The 23912-nt window shown below is 38.0% G+C and overlaps 1 protein-coding gene across 1 annotated transcript in view; it reads left to right on the forward strand.

Moving 5' to 3' along the window:
• Positions 1 to 23912, forward strand: part of LOC127650500 (ADAMTS-like protein 1) — a 177226-nt gene that overhangs the window by 54972 nt on the left and 98342 nt on the right. Inside the window, exon 2 of the mRNA XM_052135952.1 lies at positions 19570 to 19692. Coding sequence (XP_051991912.1) covers positions 19570 to 19692 — 123 coding nt within the window. The remainder of the gene's footprint in view (positions 1 to 19569; positions 19693 to 23912) is intronic.

A 23912-nucleotide genomic window follows, 5' to 3' on the forward strand; every position in this document is an offset into this window, starting at 1 on the left:
GAGAAATATTAGTTGTCTGTTTTAGAAATAGTCTATTGATGTCCCTCGCACCTGCATGCAAAATTACTTGGCCTACTTCTTAGATACGCAGCCTGTTTTATTTAGCTGGCAGCTATAAAAGTCTCTAGGCTGTGTGTCTATCAAAAGGTGTGGCAAAGCTGCGCACCCAGCTCGACCCATTGGACCATACGGAGCGAATGCATTTATGTTGTAGTGAAGTGCAGAACAGTATGTGGAATGCATTAGCTTTTAAAAATGTTTATAAAAAGATTGCCGATACATTGTCCATGTTAGTACATAACTCCGATGTATGAAGTGTTGATTGCTGTGTAGGTATTACGTATAATAAAGTAGGGTGACCAGTCTCGAATTAGAAGCTTTTTTTCTCATGTCAATTATTTGTCCATGGCTGGGTTTCTGTGGCACTAGGTAGAATGTTAATATCAAAGTAGTACTTAATCTCTACGGAGCGTTTCCCAAAATGCATCACTATCAAAGTAGTAATGTAAAAACTTTGTAAATTAACAACTCGAAAGTCATAAGTGCAATTTAAATGTATCTTTCTCACATGCTTCACAGTTTATTGGAGAATAAGGAATATTTAATAACTTGTATTGATATATTTGGATCATTAGCAAGCCATAGCCAGAAACAGTATTTGGGTGTGCCAAGGGAAAAATGTATTACATTTATTTTATATTTATTATAATTAATTTATTAGCCTAAAGAAAGTATGTCACTTTTATCAATGGAGTTGGTAGGCCTGTTAATATATCCAAATATTAGGCTGAATATTTTGTCATAAAAGTTTATTAGATTACTTTAGAATGTTGCAGAGCTATTTTCCAAAATCCAGAAGACAAATGCACAAGTAAATGAAGGGACAATTTGCACAACTGACAAAAAGTACTACACCAGGTTTTACATTCAATGATTCAAAAACTTAATTTAGGAAAATAAATAAATATGCGAAGCATTTTATGAATAGAAAAAATACAATTCCGTGTGCATTCAGTTTCCAGCAAAAGAAACAAAACTTTAGCTACATTAGAGCCCCTTATTATGATTCACATTGCAAGCGTTCACATGCATGCATTTCTATCATTAATCTCTATAAAGTTGAGTATCAATCTGAAAATCTGTCATCATTATTTCTTTAATTAACTGCAGTGATCGTCATTAACTTTCGGCGTCTCGACGAGGTTACATATAATTTCCTTGCTTGTCAGTATTTCTGCATTAAAGACAAATTCCTGGACATATTGGCCAAGGTTTCAGCGTTGGACAGCTCCCATAACAAATCCTTTCAGTTCTAATTTAAATGAGCAATCTAATTGCTGTTTTGGGAAACAGGCATGTAATATAATAAGCTGCATTAATTAAGACAATCATAAAAGTTTGCAACTTGAAACTTGTTATCGGGAAACTCTGCCTATATAATTATTTTTTTTTTTTTAAATATACATTAATTTATTCCCACTTATCCTATGTTAGGTCACGAAGGTACTAGAGCCTATCCCAGTAATACGTTTTTTTTATTTATATATTTTTTTTATCTAACATTGGAAAAGCTGAAAACTGAGCTTTGACTTTTACAAATGAAAATAGGCAAAGATGTCTCTGCTAGAAATTAATATAATGTTTTCATATGTGATGCTCCTGTTCTTTCCACTCCATACGGGACTTGAACCGGCTTCAAGGAGGCTAAAGGCTACAGCCTCTAGCGACAGTCGCTAGTGCACCTCTTGAGGTTAGGAGAGTGAGGTTTATACATATTGACAGCTATCTATCACCTGGCCACCATTACACTCACCCGCCCAAACCTCACTCCCATCCAGGTCATGGCACCATTGTGACACTCCTGTTCTACCCGCTCCGTACGGGACTCGTACCGGCGTCACCGGCATGGGAGGCGGGTGCGCAAACAAGGAGGCTAAAGGCTGCAGCCTCTTGCATCAGTCGCTAGTGCACCTCTTGAGGTCAGGAGAGTGAGGTTTCTACACATTGCACAGCTATCTATCAGCTGGCCACTGTTACACATACAACTAAAAATTAATATAGATAAATAATTGAAATGCAGGACAAGGCTTCCTTTTTCAGTACTGTCGTCACCCTACTTCATCATGCCTATATCTACCTACAGAGCAATCGGTGATTCAGGGCTGGTTCTAGACACTGAGAGGCCCTAGGCAAAATTTATTTTTGAGGCCCCCGAATGGTGTGGCATGACATACAACAAAGTGAAACTTTGAACCTGTTTAATATTAATAGATCTTCTCATTAGAGTTCAAAGTTCGTTGTACTTGTAGCCTTACTGCCATTATTCAGCATGCAATTTGTTACTGTCTTGTAGAAAGACTATAGGCGAGCCAATATGAACCATCTATTGGAGGAAGAAAGAAGTGAAGGAGGATGAAGAGCGAGGGGAATCTCTCATTTCACACTCCCGCTCTAATCTCCTCTGTTAACCATATTTAAATTATTTATTAAAGTACGTTTATTTAGGTTTTAAACTGTGTAGTCACATTACTCACATATGTCTTCTTAAGTAATCTGTTTAAAAAGAACATATCGTCTTTCTATTGCATTACAATTATGTTGATCAATGAAGGCTAATATAGTGTTATACTGTATTACGTGTTTTGTACATTTAGACCTATCACATTGCATGCACTGTCTGTGGAGACTGCCTATAGATTCCATAGTGATTTTTTCAGCACTTTTTTTGTCTTCTGAAATACACCGATCAGCCACAATATTAAAACAACCTGCCTAATATTGTGTAGGTCCCCCTTGTGCCACCAAAACAGCACCAAGCAGCATCTCACAATAGCATTCTGAGATTATATTATTTTTACCACAATTGTACAGAGCAGTTATCTGAGTTACTGTAGACTTTGTCAGTTCGAACCATTCTGGCCATTCTCTGTTGACCTCTCTCATCAACAAGACGTTTCCATCCGCAGAACTGCCGCTCACTGGATATTTTTTTGTTTTAGGCACCATTCTGAGTAAATTCTAGAGCCTGTTGTGCGTGAAAATCCCAGGAGATCAGCATTTACAGAAATACTCAAACCAGCCAATCTGGCACCAACAATCATCCATCCGATTATCTAATCAGCCAATCGTGGCAGTAGTGCAGTGCATAAAATCATGCAGATATGGGTCAGGAGCTTCAGTTAATGTTCACATTAGCCATCAGAATGGGGAAAAAATTGATCTCAGTGATTTTTACCGTGGCATGATTTTTGGTGCCAGACAGTCTGATGAGTATTTCTGTAATTGTTGATCTCCAGGGAGCTGTACACAGCTCAAAACGTACATGTTATCTCTACCTGTAGCTTTGCGCTTCGGCAGTCAACACCCGATTGCATTGAACCAACTATTGGTGAGAACAAATAGCATCAGGTTGAGATTGTGCATCGGTACTCTGCTGCTTTTCCTGCAGTTCCTGGATGTAGAAAGTTGAATTTCCAACCGAATTTTGAACCATTTTTGAGGAAGCAAATTTTGTTAAGCGAAATGAGGCTGAATTTTACCTATCGAAAAATCTAAAAATGTATTTCAAATTAACTGAATATTTTGGAAATTAACTTTGGAAGGTGAATATTTATTGTTGAAATTTTAATAATGAATTTAGTTGTGAAATGTTTCCAAACAAAATATTCAATGTTTAAAAATACAACAGTGTTATATTTCAGCTTCCCAAAATGCAAGCACTGATAATACAAAGCAAATATTTTTTTGATTAGAGCAATTCAACATGCTTTTATGCTTCAAAGACTTTAGTCATGAATTTACTTCCATATAGTTTACAGTACAGAAGCCCTTTTAGGAATTTGAACCAGTAAACAGCAGAAGACAAATTAGGTGAGAGGCACGTGTGAATACAAGGAGTAACTGAGGAGCGAGTCTCATCTCTGACTCGGGTACCTCCCTCATTTCACAGCCCATGTCAAGATGAGGAACATCTAATCTACTGTACAAATAAGAGGTGAAAATGTCAGCACAGATCCATGTGATTTTTTTTCAAGAGGCAGACTGGCACCAAGCAAGGTATCTACAGGTCACACACTCTAGTTTGATTTACAACACTAGGTCATTTCAAGGAGATACCTTTGCTATAAAAGCTACGGACACAAAAAGATGAATGTCTCTTAACAGAGACTGTTTGTCTGAGGACAGAGACAGATGTCTTGCTATAAGGTTTTGGAAAATTCAGAGTTACAAAATATCAATGTATATAGTGAGATAGAGGATAGCAAAGTTTAAAGGTCCTATCATACTTTACTATAAATAATATATTTTTTTCTCCCCTGATGGCCACCTATACTACCACTCTTTAATGATCATAAATAAGAGTTTCGCACTCAGAAATTGCACATGAATGCCACCTCAAGTCATAATTATGAGTGGGACAATTTTGAAACCACAGTTTCTGAGGAGAGCATGGTTTCTGTAATGATAGGTTTTTATAATTTTTTTCTAAATTCTTCAAAGTAAATTAATGTACAGTAACAATTATTTTTGTTACAAAATATTTTACAGCCACTAATCTCACACCTACTCCTAAACCTGACCATAACCATTTATTAAGCATATGAAACGCGTAACTGTCATGACTGCCCTTTGTTTCCCCCTTATACATGGACTTAATTTCCCACGATGCACCTTTGTTGATTTCCCTCACCTGCCCTCCATCTTCCACGGATGTTCCCTGTTCCATCATCATCCTTCTGTGTATTTATACCTTCTGGTTTCCTTCCCTCATCATTGGTTTTTGTTAGTTTGTTTGTTAACATGTTAATTAAGCGTTACATTCATATTTACCAGCAAACTGGTAAATCTCAAGTGTTTTATTTTCATCTTAATGTCTTCTTCATCTTGTGAGTTACATTAATAAAATAGTCTTCCTTTGGATCCACACTCTCCCATTTCGTCTCTCCCATCAGCATAAGAGTAACAGGCAGATACATTTAATTACAAAAATGTATTCAGAAAATACTAATACAAAAGTAGTCCAAAGGGCAATGTGCAACATCTGTTGTGCTCCCTGATGGCATACAATAGCATTGTGTAAGGTAGAGAGTAAAATTTACATTATTAATTGCTGTAAATCTTATCCTAATGCACTCCATAATGGCGCTGTGATATCTCATTCAAACATGTATATATAGCAGAATACAGCATGTTGTAAACGGTCATGAGACGCTTGAAAGCCAATGAGCATTTGACATCACTGCCGTAAAAACGCTGGTCGTAATGCTTTTTGGGGTGGCAATTTTGTAATTTTGGCTGTCTTGTTTCGAAGGCTGTGTGCTAGGTAGGACTGAAGGCTGCAGTATACCAAGCGTCCTATCAACAAGCTTCGTTTAAATGAGATGGCCTTTGTAGGACAAATGGAAATGGAATGTAACATGGTTTCTATGACAGCATGCCACTCTTTAACAAGCATTGAGTGAGAAGAGAACAAAATCCCTCAGGAAGGTAATGCATGAGGTACATTTTTATGAGAGTTATAAAGATGTAAACATAAAAGAAAATAGATTTTACAGGTGTACTTTTAGTCTAAAGCTTTATTTTAATTAAATATTAATATAATTATACATATTACATACTCTGCACCCACCTACTGAGGTACCTTAACTTGGGAATTAACATTTCTTGCATTTGAACATCATATTTACTGGCAAATTGGCGTAATTTATTTTTTGTAGACATTTCTGTTGAAGCAAAGAATTGTGGGTCCTGAGTGCCCATGAAGGATACACCTCATGCATCCTCCGAATTCCCATGAAAGAAGGCTGCATTCGAAGTGTCCTACTCGATTTTCTGAAACGAGACGTATGCGGCCAACAAATGCGGCCGATAAACGTGACCTCCGGAGGACGCAGCCTTCCAAAGGAGACACAGCCTTTGAAAACCAAAACCAGATGGGTTGATGTTTACGGCGAGCACGACGGTGCTGTGGCAGATGTGGCAGTCTGTTCTTCACAGAAAGCAGCCTGTAGATTTGGATTATAGCTAACAAATTTATGGATTAATTATATTATTGTTGTATGGTGCTTTTATTTATTTTTTTGGCATATTCTGAACACTCCTTTGTGTCCCATAGCAAACATAAATAAAATTAAATTATTGAACGATTACGAGTTTAACGAGTTTTTATTCATTTTAACATTTTTTTATTTAGTCTTGGTGATATAATCCTTTAAAACTTTGAATAGGGCTGCAGAAATCACACAGAACTGAATGAAACCATTAAAATGTCATATTATAATGTCAACTGCGTTACATAAATGTGATGGCATTTAACTAATCTCATTGATCGTATGATATATAATGTATTTAATTGATTAATTCTATAAATTATTCAATATTAATCCATTCAAACAGTACACGTTAACATTTGTACATTTCTATAGGTGTTAATATGTAAAATTATTACATTTAGATGCTGTCAATACGTTAATATTAAGAGAATGTATGTTTGCTTGAACCAAATTTTACGTCAGAATACATATGAATTCTCATAAGATCACACTGTTTAGAAACGTGCTCTTTGAAACAAAACAATCAAAGAAATCAGAGACGTTGTTAAAAATAAACTTACGTCAATCTTTTCTTATGTTGGAATTCTACAGAACAATATACAGAGTCGTAGGTGCTACACATTCAGGAACAGCACAAGGTTTGATGAACTTTATTGTATTCTTTTATCGTTAATTATTTTGATGTTTTGGAATAAAAGTGTCCTGCTTTCTCATTTTTACCTTACAGTGAATGGGTGGGCCAAATTTTTGATCACCCAAAAGGTGTCATTGACTTAAACATGCACTGCCTGTGTTGATGTATTTATCTGTCTGATGCCACTAAGTTCAGTAACATTTGAATTCTAAAATATTTTATAGTACAAGATCTAATCTCAAAAGATCAAGGAAAAATCTTTCTCTTTTTTCTTAGTTGTCTTTCTTTCTCACTTATACATATGAGAGGATAAACCAGCATGGTAGAACCAGTATCTTCAAACACCCCACAAATATGGGAAAATAATCAAACAACCTGTCAGGAACAAGAGAAGGTGGTGAAAAGAGCCCCCTTCTTTTCTGGCTTGGTCACTCGTGGGCAGCACCTCATTTCTCAAGCATGATGCTTGAAGTGCAAATTGCAACCAGGAGAGCTTTCACACCAAAGGGTGTAATGTTGCTTCGAGTGAGCCAAAACCCTGTCAATTCAAAGAGATGTGAACCCTATCAGTGCAGTAATGACTGGGATCCCTGGCCTAACTTCAGTAACAAGGAAATGTTAAGGGTAGACCTTTGTGCCTAGGCACTATATTTCCCCATGTGTGGAAAATCTTCCTATACTGTGGGGGAAAGAGTGTCTGACAATACACAGTGTGGGTACAGAAAGTGCTAGTTTGAGAAGTTGGTTTCTACATTTTAAAAAGATCAAGCGTTGGCAAGATATGTCATGGCGTGAGACTGTATATTGTTTCTGTTTTCCTCTCTACTGAAAAGCTTCCCTCAGAAGATGATGAGATGGGCACCAACAGCAAAAAAGCACCAGTGTCAGCAAATATCACTCAAATCTTCCTTATCCGTAACCCTTATAATGAAAACGTATACATATTGAAAATAGATTGGCCACATACCTCTTCCTCTTTCTTGAAGTCAGGAGCAGTGTGGAAAAATGGGTGTTATCAAAACACCAGAGTAGATCTTAAATCAAATGAGGCCTTGCATGTAGCTGAAACCGAGAGTGGGCATAAATGACTAATGTATAGTGCTCTCTTTATTTCTCCCTAGCTTGGTAGCTGGCACTTCTTGGCAGGAAAGAGCAAATATAAAATCAGATTGGTGTTATTAAAGTTGATTATGTTCTTTTGAAGGCCCGCTGTGACCTGGGTTCACTTCCCCTTCTCTCTCCATGTACCTGTCTTGTGCTTTGAAATGTAATATGACTGGAGTAGAATGAATTATGGGGCTTCTCCACGCACGATACAACTCGACTCTGCTCGCTTTTTTGGGATTTTCCATTGTGAATAGTACCAAGTACCTGATACTTTTTTAGTACCACCTCGGTCGAGGTTCCAAGCGAGCCGAGCCAATACTAAATGTGACGTCAAAATCCTGCATATCACTGATTGGTTAGAGAGAATCGTCACTACCAGCGTCACTGGATTTCCGATACGCAACATCAACCCGCTAGTTTGATGTTATGAGAAATGAGAAATTTTGATGTTTGATGTTCAAGTTAGTAACAGCAATAGCTGTATCATTTGTTCACGAGACTTTCTAATTGTTAAAAAAGAAATGGCTGTGTGCAAAACTACGCCGTGGTCAATTAACAAGGTGCAGACGGTCCACTCGTTAGCGATGAGCGAAACGAAAACATCTCTGAGGAAGTGTCTCAGCTATTGGCTGCACACGGCTACCACCGGACCTTCCAACAGTGTTGGAAAAAGTAAAAAAAAAACTTAAATGGGACTACAGAACCATCAAGGAAATGTGGAAGTGGTTCGACCAAATGGATGCTATCTAAACTGGCGAGCAATGGGATGGAAAGTGTTCTGGACTCAGCCACTATGGAGGATGGTACGTTTTGTTATGTTAACTCTATACTCTGCTTGAAAGCTTCACTTTATTTTGTTGACCAGCTACTGGAAGCTTCTCTTCTAAAGCAACCAGGCCAATTTAACTGTTACACTTGTGTAAAATCACAATGCAACAACTGCTTTATGCAGCATAATGAGATAGTAGCTAACAGCTAGCGGTTCTGTTAGTTTTGGTCACTTTGTGTCGTGTTTAAGATGATGTCACGGCAATAGAGGTGGCACAGCTATGACGATCAGCCTATAATCCCACCCACGCTGAGGAGGCACTAAACTGCAGTGGAAATGCAAGCTCAGAAAAGTAAAGCGAGTAGAGTTGAGGCGAGTCAAACTGTAACATGCAGTGGAAACGTGCCATTAGTGCCACAGGCACACAGTGCTCAGGCCCATCTATTATCCATTCAGTATCATGCATGTAAAAGTATTTACTTTTGTGATACTTTATGTTTCTAACTAGTATTGCAATGCAATGAAGTCACAGACCTCAGTGATACCATTCAGTTGATGTCATATTCTTCCAGCTGTCTTATTGAATAATTTCTGTGCCGCTAGATTCACCAAAAGGCACTCATTGGTTGGACAAATGCAAATGGCCTCAGACCAGTCTTTGAGCCACTGTTGCTGTGTCAGGCTGGCTGCAAACAGCATAAATTAAACTTTATATCAAAACTATATTATGCTAATATTTTTTAACAGATTTTTCAAACAATCCTTTAATCTTCCATTTTTCTATTGGTCCCATCCCAAATCTGCAGTATATGTCATTGGCCAATGTTTCTAAGTTGACCTAAAGGTGATGGACATACAAACAGTTTTGTTAAAGCCATAATGTTTACACTTTTTTTTTGGGAAGAATCAAACTATAAATTGCTTATCATCTCTACAAATTAATACACATATATATATGTGTATATATATGTGTATATATATATGCACACATATATATATGTATATATATATATATATATGTATATATATATATATATATATATATATATATATATATATATATATATGTGTGTGTGTATATATATGCACACACATATATATATATATATATATATATATATATATATATACACATATGTGTGTGTATATATATATATATATATATATATATATATATATATATATATATATATATATATATATATATATATATATATTATGTTAAAATACTTACATATACACAACATGATCACATTGCAAATAAACATGCTGCTTCTGAAAGTTCATGTACTCTGAAATCAACCCCAATCAGTTGAATAACTGACAAGTGGCATCCCCTAGCAGACATTTTTGCATTAATTCAAATGTGAACACATTTCTCTCTAATGCTAATTATAAGCTGTGAGACACATATGGGGGCAGTGATTTGCATTTTGGTAACCACAGACCAATTTCAGCAGCAAAACTTTTGACCTAATTTTGCCAAATTTACAGTGTGATCAGCTTGGCCAAATAGAATTGTAAAATTATGGACAAAAAGATAAGTCTGTATATCACACCATTAAACCACTATTGCTGTGTCAGGATGTTTGGGATGCTCTCTATATATATAAAAACTATATTTTAAACCTATATTATTCCTTTAATATTTATAAAATATTGGCAATACTGGCTCCAGTTAGACTGCCGTCAAAAGGACGTCTGGCTCTTTGCCTGTGCTCAGCTTCTGGGTCCAGGGGAGTACAGGCCCCATGACATCTCATTTTAACAACCATTCTGTTTTCTTTAGCAGGGGAATTTGATCGATTTGTTTTAAACACTCAAACGAATACTTGGCTACCTAGCTTCATTAGGCTTCAGTTCAGCCAGGATTCACTCTGCACCCCTCTCTTTTCAGGTAAAGTGACTGATTGAAGGACAGTGCAATTCAGATAAACCATGCAATTGAATGTGCCACTTTCTTATCAATTGAGGATATAGTGTCTGTGTCCCTGGTGAATATTTGCTGAAGAATGTGCATGGCTTTTATTGTCTGGTGCTAAATTCATAGCCAAGAGGAAATCATTTCAGTGGGGGATGCAGTGTCTATATCTCAACAGAATTTCTTCTTAAAAATATATTTGCTAAAGAATTTGTGTGGCTTTTATTGCCTGCCGCTTAATTTGTAGCCAACAGGAAATTATTTTGAGGGTTGATTGTGACCCAACATACACAACTAAGAGACCTGAAAAAGTGTCAATGACTCAGTTTGAGCGACAGCAGTAGTTTTCATTGTTTTTTGCTTTAGCATACAAGACATGCATCTGCCACCCTTGATTTTCATTATTTTTGGGTGCTTTCATTTAGGCCATCTGGGTCGTTTAGTGGTTTCATAATTTCTTGTTGACAATGGCTCCCCACCCTTTCCCTTCCTGTATTAAAGACATTTGAACAGTGAATTCTGCTGACAAGCCTTTAGTATCAGTCTTACTCGAACAGTAATGTATATGATAGCATGCTTCATGTAATAGACCGTAATTGCCTATGGCTGAAGCTATATGGAATGTAAGTAAGTAAACCAGCTTTTGGAAGTTGCAACATACTGAATCTCTGTGCCAAGAATCTGCTTGAGAGCAGTCTGTAAGTTTAGTGATGTGTGAGAGTTTTATGGTGTTGAAATGTGGTAATTCACCAAAATAACACATGCCCAGCTCTACTGCTTTACTGGGGCAATGTCCCACATTAAACATATGATCTGCCTTACAGTGCCTTTGTTATGAGATGCGTTTATCATGAGAAATTATCAGTGGTTTTCAATGCTTTCTTTGATGTTTGATAATGTTAAAAGGGCCTAATTTTTTTATTCTTTAATTTAGCGTGCTGTCAGAACATATTAAGATTTTGTATATATTTTTCCTAGTTCTTTCAGCAAAATGCTGTTCAAAATGTATGCACTGATTGGTTGCTTTAAGACTGTTGTTGCTTTGAAGAAGAATTGGCAATCGCTGGCAATCTCGATATCAGTAAAATTGTTTTAATTTTTGTTAAATTAAGGAATTTGTATCCTCTTTAACTGTAATGAAGATATGCCACTTACATATAGGACTGCACATCTTACTATACATAGAAAATCTGTTCTGGCTCCATTCAATGACAAATTAAATGTTGTAGAAAACGGTAGTGTTTATTTAAACATTTTCAAGAGATGTCTCAAAACCCATCTTTACCAGCCATACTTTCTGCAGTCTTCATTTTCCTTTATTTTTCATCACCTTTGTTTTACAATGAAAAGTGCTATATCAAATGAAATTAATACAATTATTATTATGATTATTATTTTTTGTCACATTGAGCTGAGATTGTAGTTTTCAGTAAGCTTCTATACTGTGCATAAGAAACAATGGCAATGGAAGGCAAAAAATGCACAAAACTTTGTATTAATCCTGACATTATAGTATATGCGAAGTGTAATCACAGTACTGTATTAAAGCCTTTGTTTTTATGTTAATGACAGTACTGTATTATTGAAAGGCCGATCTTAAAGATACTGCAAGCAATTCCAAACACTTTGCTAACTTCTGCCATTTTACTAATTTCCACTACATTTCATTAAAAGTCTGATGTGGGATAATTCTAAGTCATATTGTGGATCTCTGACCATAAAGGCATCCATTGGTTGCTGCTTGCTAGCAGGTGTCAATAGTGATGTCTTCTAGCAACCAAATTGCAAAGGATAAACAATTCTATGCAATGCTAGAATTAGTTATACAGGTGTACTATTAAAATGAGAGTATAATTACTTGTTTTACTGACCTGTCGCTACATGTTAATAAAACTTGTTTAGCAAACATTTGCAATGTAGGAACCTTGACTATATGATGCTGTTTTTTGTTGTGTTTGTTGTTGTTTTTGTTTTTGTTTGCTTAAAGGTGCACTCTGTAATTTTTTTTTAAGTATGTTGAAGTGGCTTACATTGACACCTTGTGGCCTGGATGCCGCATCATTCAAACACAGTCGTTTTCAGTTACCAGTGTCATTGTAGAAATTCACAATGCACAGTAAACCAGGATTAATTGAATCCATGAATTAAAGTGTCCAATAACAGGCATTTACTGAGATTAAGCAAGCAGTATTCAGTTGGTCATGTGATGCTAACATTGCTGCCCCCATGAGGTGCCCCTGCTCTGCATAGAATAAAAGAGCTTTTATGAGGTTATTGATATGATTGAACTCTTCATCTCACATGAGTGGTGATTTTATACATATGTTTCAAAATTGCTATTAGAAGTAAAACTTAAAATAACTGATTGAACCTTTTAAAATTGTATGTGTTTAATTAACTGAGTAAATCTACCTGGGTGCCAAAATGTTTGTATAAATTATCTTCCTGCATTTCAGTGAAATTGGAGTTGTGGATTTCCTCACGAGTTTCCAAGTTGAAAGTCCAGCTTCAAGTGGTGTTCCATTGCACTTTTATAAGTAGGAAGTTGGAAATTCCGACTTCCCAAGTTGAATGGAACAGAGCATTCTACCAAATGGCCTTTGTCCAAAACTCTGCCCTTCAAAGTCATGTCAGCCAACCAACACCCCCCCCCCCCCAGTGCAAAATCCTTCACAAGCAGAGAGTGTTTTTGATTCAATATGAAAAATACCTTTTTTCTGTTCACAGAGCCTAAGGCTGTCACAGAGACAGCTGTTATTTCTCATAACACCTAATTTGGTGATATCTGTTTGGTAATAGGGACATTTTTATGCATGGTATTAAAATTACAAAAAAATTGTTTACAGCAGCTTTAAGCCAGCCCAGTGCTGAACACATTTGCAGTGCTTTGCATCACAATGCACAGCTATGCTGAGGTTTCTGTCAGCCATGTGGTTTTACTAGATAGCGAGTGTTTGGCATTAACACATTCTGATTTTTCCCATCTCACACCAGTTAATTGGAGCATTCCCATACTCCTGTGGTCTGAATTGTGTGGCTGCTAGCAGCTCTCAAGGGCCTTCTTTTTCTCACTCAACCCCATGGTAACCCAACCTGTAATCTGCAACTTGGCACTGACCGACCAAGACCCACAGTTGACCCACAGTCGTTACATGTTTATGGCTCAAGGAGCGCAGCTGAGGCTTAGGGCCGTGAGTTTGGGAATTCTTTAAAATCCTCAGGGCACCAGCTAAGGAGTTTCACTTTAACAGTAAAAGAAATATGTAAATTGGAGGGAGTCGTCATCTGATTAATCTGAAGGATTCGTCAAATTCTGCCTAGATCTTCTGTATCATCAACACAAGGAACACACAGTTGTAATTCAATTAGTTTTATTAACAAAAAGATAAACAAGAATAACTAACAAAAACTATGAAATGGTACTAATATGCTCAAGGATAAAATAAATTAATAGGTAAATAAAGTGCATAGGATGGGAAGATGCAAATGATTGAATTGGATGTAGCATTGGCAAAGAATGACTTTTATCTCATGGAAGATAAGTTGCTGTTTCCCTGTTAATTAATAAGGTGAAAACCTTATTTCTATTTAAAAAATAACACAAAGATTATTTGCAAGACATTTATTACACAGATTATGCAATCTAAGGAACATTAGATAATCACAAACTGATAGTATACATTAATGCCAAGGACTCAGGAAGAGGTTTAGTAGCTATATTTACTTTTTCCTTGATTGATCGATGAGTTTGGTTATGGCGATGTCTTCGACTGGGGCTCAGGGCCACATTACAGTGGGGAAGGAGCTGGATTCCAGTTTAACAGCCTTGGACATGAAGGAGCTGAGGAGTACTGATCTCCTGGTAGCACTGAGATGGTTCTTACAATCTGGAACATGCAGATGCACGAAACTTGAAGAGAAGATTTGCTCGCTTGTTATAATTATCTCCCTAGTAAAGGGATTCCGAACTTGCCATTGCAGTAGTCTCTTTTAGTGAGACTTGGTACTTGGTTGATCTTCTTCTTTCTCTCGGATGTACACTAAGAACGTTGAGTGATCTGTTATCCTCTCTTTCTATGTGAAGTGGATACTTAGCACGTTGGATGGTTTATATTCTGTTACATCTCCTACTACTCAGGCCAGAGATTCAGGCATCCAGTGTGGCTCACCCTCCCTTCTCTGCATGGAACATTTGCATATTTTAAAGTACATATTTAGAACAATGTCTTTTAAAGTTTTATCTATGCAAGTACACCACAAGCTCAATGGTCTTACTGACATTGAAGGAGAGGTTGTGCTCCTGACACCATGCATCAGAGTTTGCACCTCCTCTCTGTTTCGTCATTGTCAGTGTTCAGACTTATCACTGTCGAATCATCAGCAAACTTGATGGCATTGAAGCTATGTGTTACCACACAGTCATGTGTGTACAGGGAATACAGGAGTGGTCTGAGAACACAGTCCTGTGGGGCTCCAATGCTGAGCATCAGTGATGAGATGTTGCTGCCCATTCTAACCACCTGGTGTCTGCTTGACAGGAAGTCCAGGATCCAGCTGCACAGCAAGCTCTTTAAACCCAGAGCCCAGAGTTTCACATCAAGCTTGTAGGGCACAATGGTGTTGAATGCTGAGCTGTAGTCTACAAACAGCATTCTCGCATATGTGTTCCTTTTTTCCAGGTAAGACAGAGCGTTGTAGATGCAATAGCATCATCAGCGGAGCGGTTGTTGTGGTAAACAAACTGCAGTGAGTCCGGTGAGGTAGGCAGCACAGAGTAGATGTAATCTCTGATTAGTTTCTCAAATAATTTGCTGATGATGGGGATCAGAGCAACAGGATGCCAGTCATTTACGCAAGTTATTTTGGTGGACATTGGTGGACATTTTAAAGCATGTGGTGACCACAGACAAGGAGAGGGAAAGATTGAAAATGTCCGTAAAAACACCAGCTAGTTGGTTTGCGCATGCTCTGATGATGCATCCCGGAATGCCGTCTGGACCCGCGGCTTTACGGATATTCACCCATAGGAAGGATCGGGTCAAGTCCACTACAGAGAAAGAGAGTGAACTAACCTCTGTAGCTTCGGCTGCATGAGCTCGCTCCACAAGTGTGGGTAAAAAGTATTAAGCTCAACCGGGAGAGAGGCAGTGGTGTTTACGGTGGGGTTTTTTTTCCTTTGAAGTCTTTGATGATATTAATTCCCTGCCACAAGTTTCTAGAGTCGATGGTGTTGAACTGTCCTTCAATCTTTTCCCTGCATTGGCGTTTGGCTGCTCTGATAGTTTTGCGTAGTGCATAACTGGCTTGTTTATGGTCCTCTGTGTTCCCCGAAATTAAAAGCAGAGGTCCACGCATTAAGTGCCACACAAACATCGCTATTAATTCATGGTTTCTAATTAGGGTAGATCCGTATTGTTTTGGTCAGCATTACATCATCTATGCACTTCCTGATGAAACACATTACGGTATCTGCGTAGACCCCACTGTCATCATCAGAGGTGGACTGGAACATCTTCCAGTCCACGTGATCAACAGTCCTGTATCTTAGAATTGAATTGGTCCATCCAGCATTGGATCGTTCTGAGGGTGGGTAAATCCTGTTTCAGTTTCTGCCTGTAAGCGGGCAGATCGAGAATGGAAGAATGGTCCAATTTGACAAATGGTGGGAGTGAAAGGGATTTGTAGCCATCCCGGAAGGGAAAGTAGCAATAGTCCATAACCCAATGGTCCCCTTGTGTGTTAAAACTGATGTTTTGGTAGTATTTCAGTGCTATTTACTTGAAGTTGTCTTTTTTAATGTCCCTGGTCACAATGAACATGGCCTCAGGGTGTAGGGTTTCCTGCTTGCTTATACTCTCATACTGTTCCTTGAGTGCCCGGTCTGTGTTGGCTTTTGGGGGGGGGTGTACACTGCTGTGATAATGACCACTGTGAATTCCCTCAGTAGCCAGAATTGTCGACACAGAAGCATGAGAAATTCCAGTTCAGGAGAGCAGAAAGACTTGATAGAATGTACATTCCTCTGATCACACCAGGATTTGTTGATCATAAAACATGTACCAACACCTCTGCTTTTACCTGAGAGGTATTTTGCTCCAGATCACTGGAGCAGTGTGAAGTTCCCTGCTGCTACAAACGCTCCACGATTATCCCTGTCCCAAAGAAGTCTAGTCAAGTCAAGTCAAGTGGTTTTTATTGTCGTTTCAACCATATACAGTTAGTAAAGTACACAGCAAAACGAGACAACCTTTTCTCCATGACCATGGTGCTACATAAAAACAACAAAGGACCAACACAGGACCACATGAGACAACACAACGAAATAAAATACCTATATAAAAAAACCTACATATACCTATATAAAGTGCACGTGCAAACATGTGCAAAAAGTACAGGACAGTACAACAAATTTCTGACAATGAACAGGACAATAGACAGTGCAGCGCCGACCAGTACTCAGTAGTGCAAAAAGATGACAGTTTCTAAAAATGTAAACATAACATACTATGAGATAATGTTCTGTGCACATAGCAGTTATTGAGGTAGCAGACAGTTATAAAGTGACAGTAATTAAAGTGCAACACGTGTGTGTCAAACCAGTCTCTGAGTATTGAGGAGTCTGATGGCTTGGGGGAAGAAGCTGTTACACAGTCTGGCCGTGAGGGCCCGAATGCTTCGGTACCTCTTGCCAGACGGGAGGAGGGTAAAGAGTTTGTGTGAGGGGTGTGTGGGGTTGTCCACAATGCTGGTTGCTTTGCGGATACAGTGTTTTTTGTAAATGTCTTTGATGGAGGGAAGAGAGACCCCAATGATCTTCTCAGCTGTCCTCACTATCCTCTGCAGGGCTTTGCGGTCCGAAACGGTGCAAGTCCCAAACCAGGCAGTGATGCAGCTGCTCAATATGCTCTCAATAGTCCCTCTGTAGAATGTAGTGAGGATGAGGGTTGGGAGATGTGCTTTCCTCAGCCTTCGAAGAAAGTAGAGACGCTGCTGGGCTTTCTTGGTGATAGAGCTGGTGTTGAGGGACCAGGTGAGGTTCTCCGCCAAGTGAACACCAAGGAATTTGGTGCTTTTGACGATCTCCACAGAGGAGCCGTCGATGTTCAGCGGAGTGTGTTCACCTTGTGCTCTCCTAAAGTCAACAACCATCTATTTTGTTTTGTCGACATTCAGGGACAGGTTGTTGGCTCTACACCAGTTCGTCAGCCGCTGCACCTCCTCTCTGTGTGCTGACTCGTCGTTCTTGCTGATGAGACCCACCACGGTCGTGTCATCGGCGAACTTGATGATGTGATTCGAGCTGTGCATTGCTGCACAGTCGTGAGTCAGCAGAGTGAACAGCAGTGGACTGAGCACACAGCCCTGGGGGGCCCCAGTGCTCAGTGTGGTGGTGGTGGAGATGCTGTTCCCGATCCGGACTGACTGAGGTCTCCCAGTCAGGAAGTCCAGGATCCAGTTACAGAGGGAGGTGTCCAGGCCCAGCAGGTTCAGCTTTCCAATCAGGTGCTGGAAGGGCTTAATGACTACAGACACTTTACTCTGATGTCCGTGGTCATGAAGTAATTTGAGAGACTGGTGTTGGCCCACCATAAGGACATCACTATACCCTTTCTGCATCCCCTTCAATTTTCTTATATTTTCTTTTCTGTGGACTTCAGTTCAGCTTTCAACACCATCATACCATCTCTCCTATGGAATAAATTAACCCAGCTCTCTGTTCCCATGTCCATATCAGTGGATCTCCAGCTTTCTTACAAACAGGCAGCAGCTAGTAAGACTGGGAAAATTCACTTCCAGCACATGTATGATCAGCACTGATTATCCTTGATGCCCCCCAGGGATGTGTGCTCTCCCTACTACTCTTCTCCCTGTATACCAACGACTGCACCGCCAAGGACCCTTCTGTTAAGCTACTGAAGTTTGCAGATGATACTAATTTCATCTGCCTCATCCAAGATGATGATGAGTCTGCATACAGAAGGAAGTTTGAATGGCTGGCTCACTGGTGCAGTCATAACAACCTCGAGCTCAACACACTAAAAACAGTGGAGATGATTGTGTGCTGTAGGAGGAACACCCCAACATTGACCCCACTCACCATTCTAAACAGCACTGTGGCAGCAGTGGAGTCATTCAGTTTCTTGGGCATTACCATTTCACAGGAACTGAAGTGGGAGACCCACATTGACTACATTGTGAAAAAGGCCATGCAGAGGTTGTACTTCCTTCACCAGTTGAGGAAGTTCAACCTAGCACAATCCAGTTCTACTCCGCAGTTATTGAGTCTGTCCTCTGCATTTCAATAACTGTCTGGTTTATTTCAACTATGAAATCAGACATCAGAAGACTGCAAAGGACAGTTCAGACTGCAGAGGTTATTGGTTGCCCCTGCCCTCCCTTCAAGAACTGTACACTTCCAGAGTGAGGAAAATGGCTGGGAAAAATCACTCTGGACTCCAATCCTGCCCACTACCTTTTTGAACTGTTGCCTTCTGGCTGGCACTATAGAGCTCTGAGCACTAGAACCTTCAGGCACAAGAACAGTATTTTCCCTCAGGCTATCCATCTCATGAACAGTTAAAACTGCCCCATTGTGCAATAGTTAAATGCATTACACAGCTCATCAATTTTACTGATTTTGATCAGATTCTATCTACTTAAATGGGAAAAGGCAGAAATCTAATAAGGACGTCAGGATGACACAAAAAAACATATTATTTAGCAATAAATTCTGAAAACAATTTTATCATAAATTGAGATCAGCTCATGCTTAAAAACTGGTCCGTTGGTTGAGCCATTGTTGCTGGGTTGGGCTATTTGGAATGCTGAAACAAACTGATAAATGTTTTGATAGGGCCACAGAACCAGTGTTTCCAGTTTTCGATGGAATTGACCTAGAGTTGTTTACTTACAGTTGTCTCTGCAAATTAAGCTACTAAACAGAACAAATATATACATTTTAGCTTTAACGTGCATTTAAATAAACCTAGAAATGTATAAACAAAACAGCCAAGTAATATTGACATGATAATAGATGTCAAGGTGCACTGAATTAATGAGAATACATTTTTTACTTTCTCCTCAGGTTTGCACAGGTAGTAGTAACAGTGACGCTGTCTTTATCCGGGAGTTCACACTCAGCCACCATGATGATTTCCTAGATGACAGTCTCAATGAAGGCGATGGAGGCCACAAACCAGACGACTCAGTAAGTGCCCCCTGGATTTGATTTTCAGGGGCTTTTTTTTTTTTTTTATCTGTATGAGGGCATATTTTGTTCAAAACATAATATATGTATATATACACTGTATACTATTTGTCATCCTTTCATTTCAAATATATTATGTATTTTATAAATATATTCATCTTTTAGATTTAGTTACATCGTTTTCCATCTGAATTTTTATATATATATATATATATATATATATATATATATATATATATATATATATATATATATATAAAAATATTCAGATGGAAAACGATGTAAATAAATCTAAAAGATGAATATATTTATAAAATACATAATATATTTTATGAGCCCCCCTTTATTTCTGACCCTGTTACAGAGTAAATAAACACTGTTGGTTAAATAACTACAGTAGCCAATAGTACCAATCGATCCTACATAAACAGTGGTCAAGTATGAGTTAAAACACTACCTGATAAATTAATATTCCTGTATGATGGTCTGCTTATATTCCCAGCATAGGGTCTGAGCTTATATTTTGATACTGCTACTAGACAATCCATCATGAGTGAATGCAGCTCTTACCTCATTGTCTATTGCCATTTACCCAGTATAATGTAAATTATAAGCTCATGATAGAACACAATGACAACAGGCAACATCTCACTACTGTCACTGCATGGATGGAAATGCATTGTGGTATGACAAGGAAACGGAAGTACACACTAGAGGGTGGCATCTCAATGACCTTGCTGTTTAGAACTGCACTCAGTCCAGCTTCTCCCTAATGCCATCACTGAGTCTGCTGTTTTATCTAATAGGGGCCTGGTCACAATGAACTGTGATGGATGAGAATATTTCAATGAAAGCTTAACGCTCGGTTCACCCCAACAGATTGTGTCACCATGCTGGCACAGGAAACAGCTGTAGTGATCTCATTGTGATAACCATCAGTGTGCTTTTGTTAGTCTGATTGCAGATTGCAGTTTCTGCTGCAATCCTCAACAGTGCAAAAATATATATAAATAAATGAAAGAAATACATTCTTGGTACTTTTGTCTTGTTTTTCAGTAAAACTATGTAAACATATTTAAGAGTGGATACAGTACTTTTCATGGAAAACCTGAAAATGTCAAGGAATTTTAAACTAAATATTTGCCAGTGGGGTAAGAAAAATACACTTATTTCTGCAACACTTTACAATAAGGTTCTATTCGTTAACATTTGTTCATTCTTTAGGGTTCATGGACTAACTATGAACAATATTTTGGTAGCACTTTATTTTATAGTGCTGTTCTATTTTTACGTACTATATAATTACAATAACTAGAGTAATTACTAGATACTAACCCTAAACCTAACCCCAATCCTAATCTTACCCCATATTAAGGACAAGTAGTTACATAATATTAATCGGTACTTTCTTGGGTAAGCACTGTAAGTATACTGAAAGCGCACATACTGTAATATAAAGAGCAACCAATATTTTTAACATATATATTGTTTCTATTCATTTATATATTTACAATCGTTCATTTTACAGTTCATGATATTTTATAATGCAATACATTTTTATATTCAACTTTTAATGTTAAAATGTATTAAAAGAATAGTTCACCCAAAAATGAAATTCTCTCATCATTTACTGACCCTCATGTCATCTTGTCTTTCTTCAGCAGAACACAAATTAAGATTTTTAAAAGAATATTTCAGCTCTGTAGGTATTTAAGCTCTGTAGGTCAATACGGTGTTCAGTGAACGGCAAATCCGTTTGTTTTTGCTGTTGTAAAAGAAAACTCACTTCATCCTTGAGAATTTCAAAACCACAGAAACAGATAACCTGGACCGTAATGGACTCAAAATTAACCAGGACTGTTCTGGAACACCCCCACCCTGGCTGGCCTGGGCCGAATCCCCAGTTCCCTTTGCGGAGTGTTCGGGTCAGAACTGCTAAATTTTCGTGTCTACCTGACTATCTGGCTGTAAACGGTGCTTCAATATTTCCCTAATGACTGTCCTCTTCGTTGAGCCGCCACCTCCATTAAAACTGATTCTTACATTCATTTTCATTCCTTCTGAGAAGATGACAGTTCTTGTGGTGTTACTCTGCATACTGTCTTTGGTGAACCCAGGCAAAAACGATTGTTGTCGCTGGGTGCGTAAATCTGACAATGTACTCTTTTGATTGGGGATCTTAACTGGTGTTGGTTAAAACCAGCCTCTGAGAATTTTAAAATGTATTGTGATTCTATGAATCTTACTCAGCTCATTAATTAACCCACCCACCCAAATATTAGATCTCCAGAGAAATCGACCCTAATTGATTTGATATTGACTAATGTGCCGCATAAGTTTTCTGTTGCTGGTGTATTCTGTAATGATTTAAGTGACCATTGTGCTGTTGTTGCTGTTAGAAATGCTAAGGTCCCTAAGACAAAAATTACGTTTTATTCACAAGAGAAATCTAAAAAGTTTTAATGAGCAGGCTTTTTTACACGACTTATTTTATTTTAGCTGGAACAGGATTGAGCTTATTCCTGATGTGGAAACTGCTTCTTACAGATTATGAACAAACAAACCTTTCTGCAAGTTTCGTGTTAAAGGCTGCGATAATCCATGGTTCTCTTATGAGCTGTCCTGTTTAATTCAAGAGCGCAATCTGGCCTGGGCTAAAGCAAGGAAATCATGTTCTAATATTGACTGGCTTCTCTTTAGGCAGCTTTGAAAAAAGTGTTTGTCTCTTCTCAGGAAGACTAAGTCTGAATATTTTTGGTCTATCATTACAAAAAATCTGAATGATCCCGGAACGTTTTGGAAGGCTATCAAGTCTATTTCGGGCATTACCAATGCTAATACATTACCAGCATGTATAATGAAAGACTTAGTTTCTGTATATGACAAAACTGAAATATTGAATTGTTTTAATAAGCACTTCATATCTTCTGGTAAGTTATTTTATTCAATTTCTTCTGTCAATATGCAACCGTGGATGGCTGAGTCAATAGCTGGTCAATGTTTTAGTTTATTACCGTTCTCAATTCAAGAGATGCACAAAGCCTTAACATGCTTCAATCATAACAGACCTACTGGTCCTGATCTTCATGATCCCTGCTTTTAAAACTAGCTGCAGATTTTACAGCCGAACCTCTTGCATATCTTTTTAATCTTACCCTGAAATGTAATGAAATTCCCAGGATCTGGAAGTCAGCATTTGTCCTACCTCTGTTTAAAGGTGGAGATCCTAAACTTTTAAACAATTATAGGCCAATTTCAAAGCGGTGACATTGGCTAAAATCCTTGAAACTCTTGTTAGTGAGCAGCTTAAGGAGTTTCTGTATGCAAACTTCATTTTATCAATGTATCAATCAGGCTTCAGAAAGAAACATAGCACAATTACAGCAGCCATGAAGGTGTTAAATGATATTACAGATGCTCTTGATAAAAAACTGCACTGTGTCTCACTTTTTATTGATCTGTCAAAGCCTTAGATACAACTGACCATGCAATCCTGAAGCAGAGACTGTTGAGTATAGGTCTTTCTGAACACGTAGTTGCATGGTTTGTAAACTATCTGTCTGATAGAACACAGTGCAATCAATTTGAGGGCCTTTCATCTGACAAAATGATGGTCTGTAACTGTGTGCCTCAAGGCTCTGTACTCGGTCCCCTCTTATTTACAATTTATAAAAACAATTTGATAAAAATGTATTGCTATGTTTGTCTCTGGTTAAAGCTTTTGAGAAATTGCAAACTGCTTTTAATTCTGTTCAAATTTCTCATTTGAAGCTTGTACTTAACACTGACAAAACCAAACTAATGGCATTTTCTAAAGCAAAGAAAAGATTCCAACAATTACTACTTTTCAGGGTGATTCAATTGATTCTGTTACTTATATATAATTATAATTATATACACATATGATTATCTTGGGATTTTAGTTGATGATAGTCTTTCATTTCAGCCCCATATTCAGCAACTTACAAAGAAAACTGAAGCTAAAACTGGGATTTTTCTTTTAAGGCTAAAAGGAGGCTGGTGTTAGCCAACTTTTTGCCTATGCTGGACTATGGCGATATTTTATATATGAATGCTTCTGCCTAGTGTTTGACATCAATTGACACAATTTATCATGGAGCATTGAGATTTATTCTAAACTGCACAACTGTTACTCATCATTGCACTTTATATGAAAGGGTTGGCTGGCCTTCTTTAGGCACATGTAGTCTCAGTCACTG

This window comes from Xyrauchen texanus, chromosome 1 (assembly GCF_025860055.1).
Source record: "Xyrauchen texanus isolate HMW12.3.18 chromosome 1, RBS_HiC_50CHRs, whole genome shotgun sequence".
NCBI lineage: Eukaryota > Metazoa > Chordata > Actinopteri > Cypriniformes > Catostomidae > Xyrauchen > Xyrauchen texanus.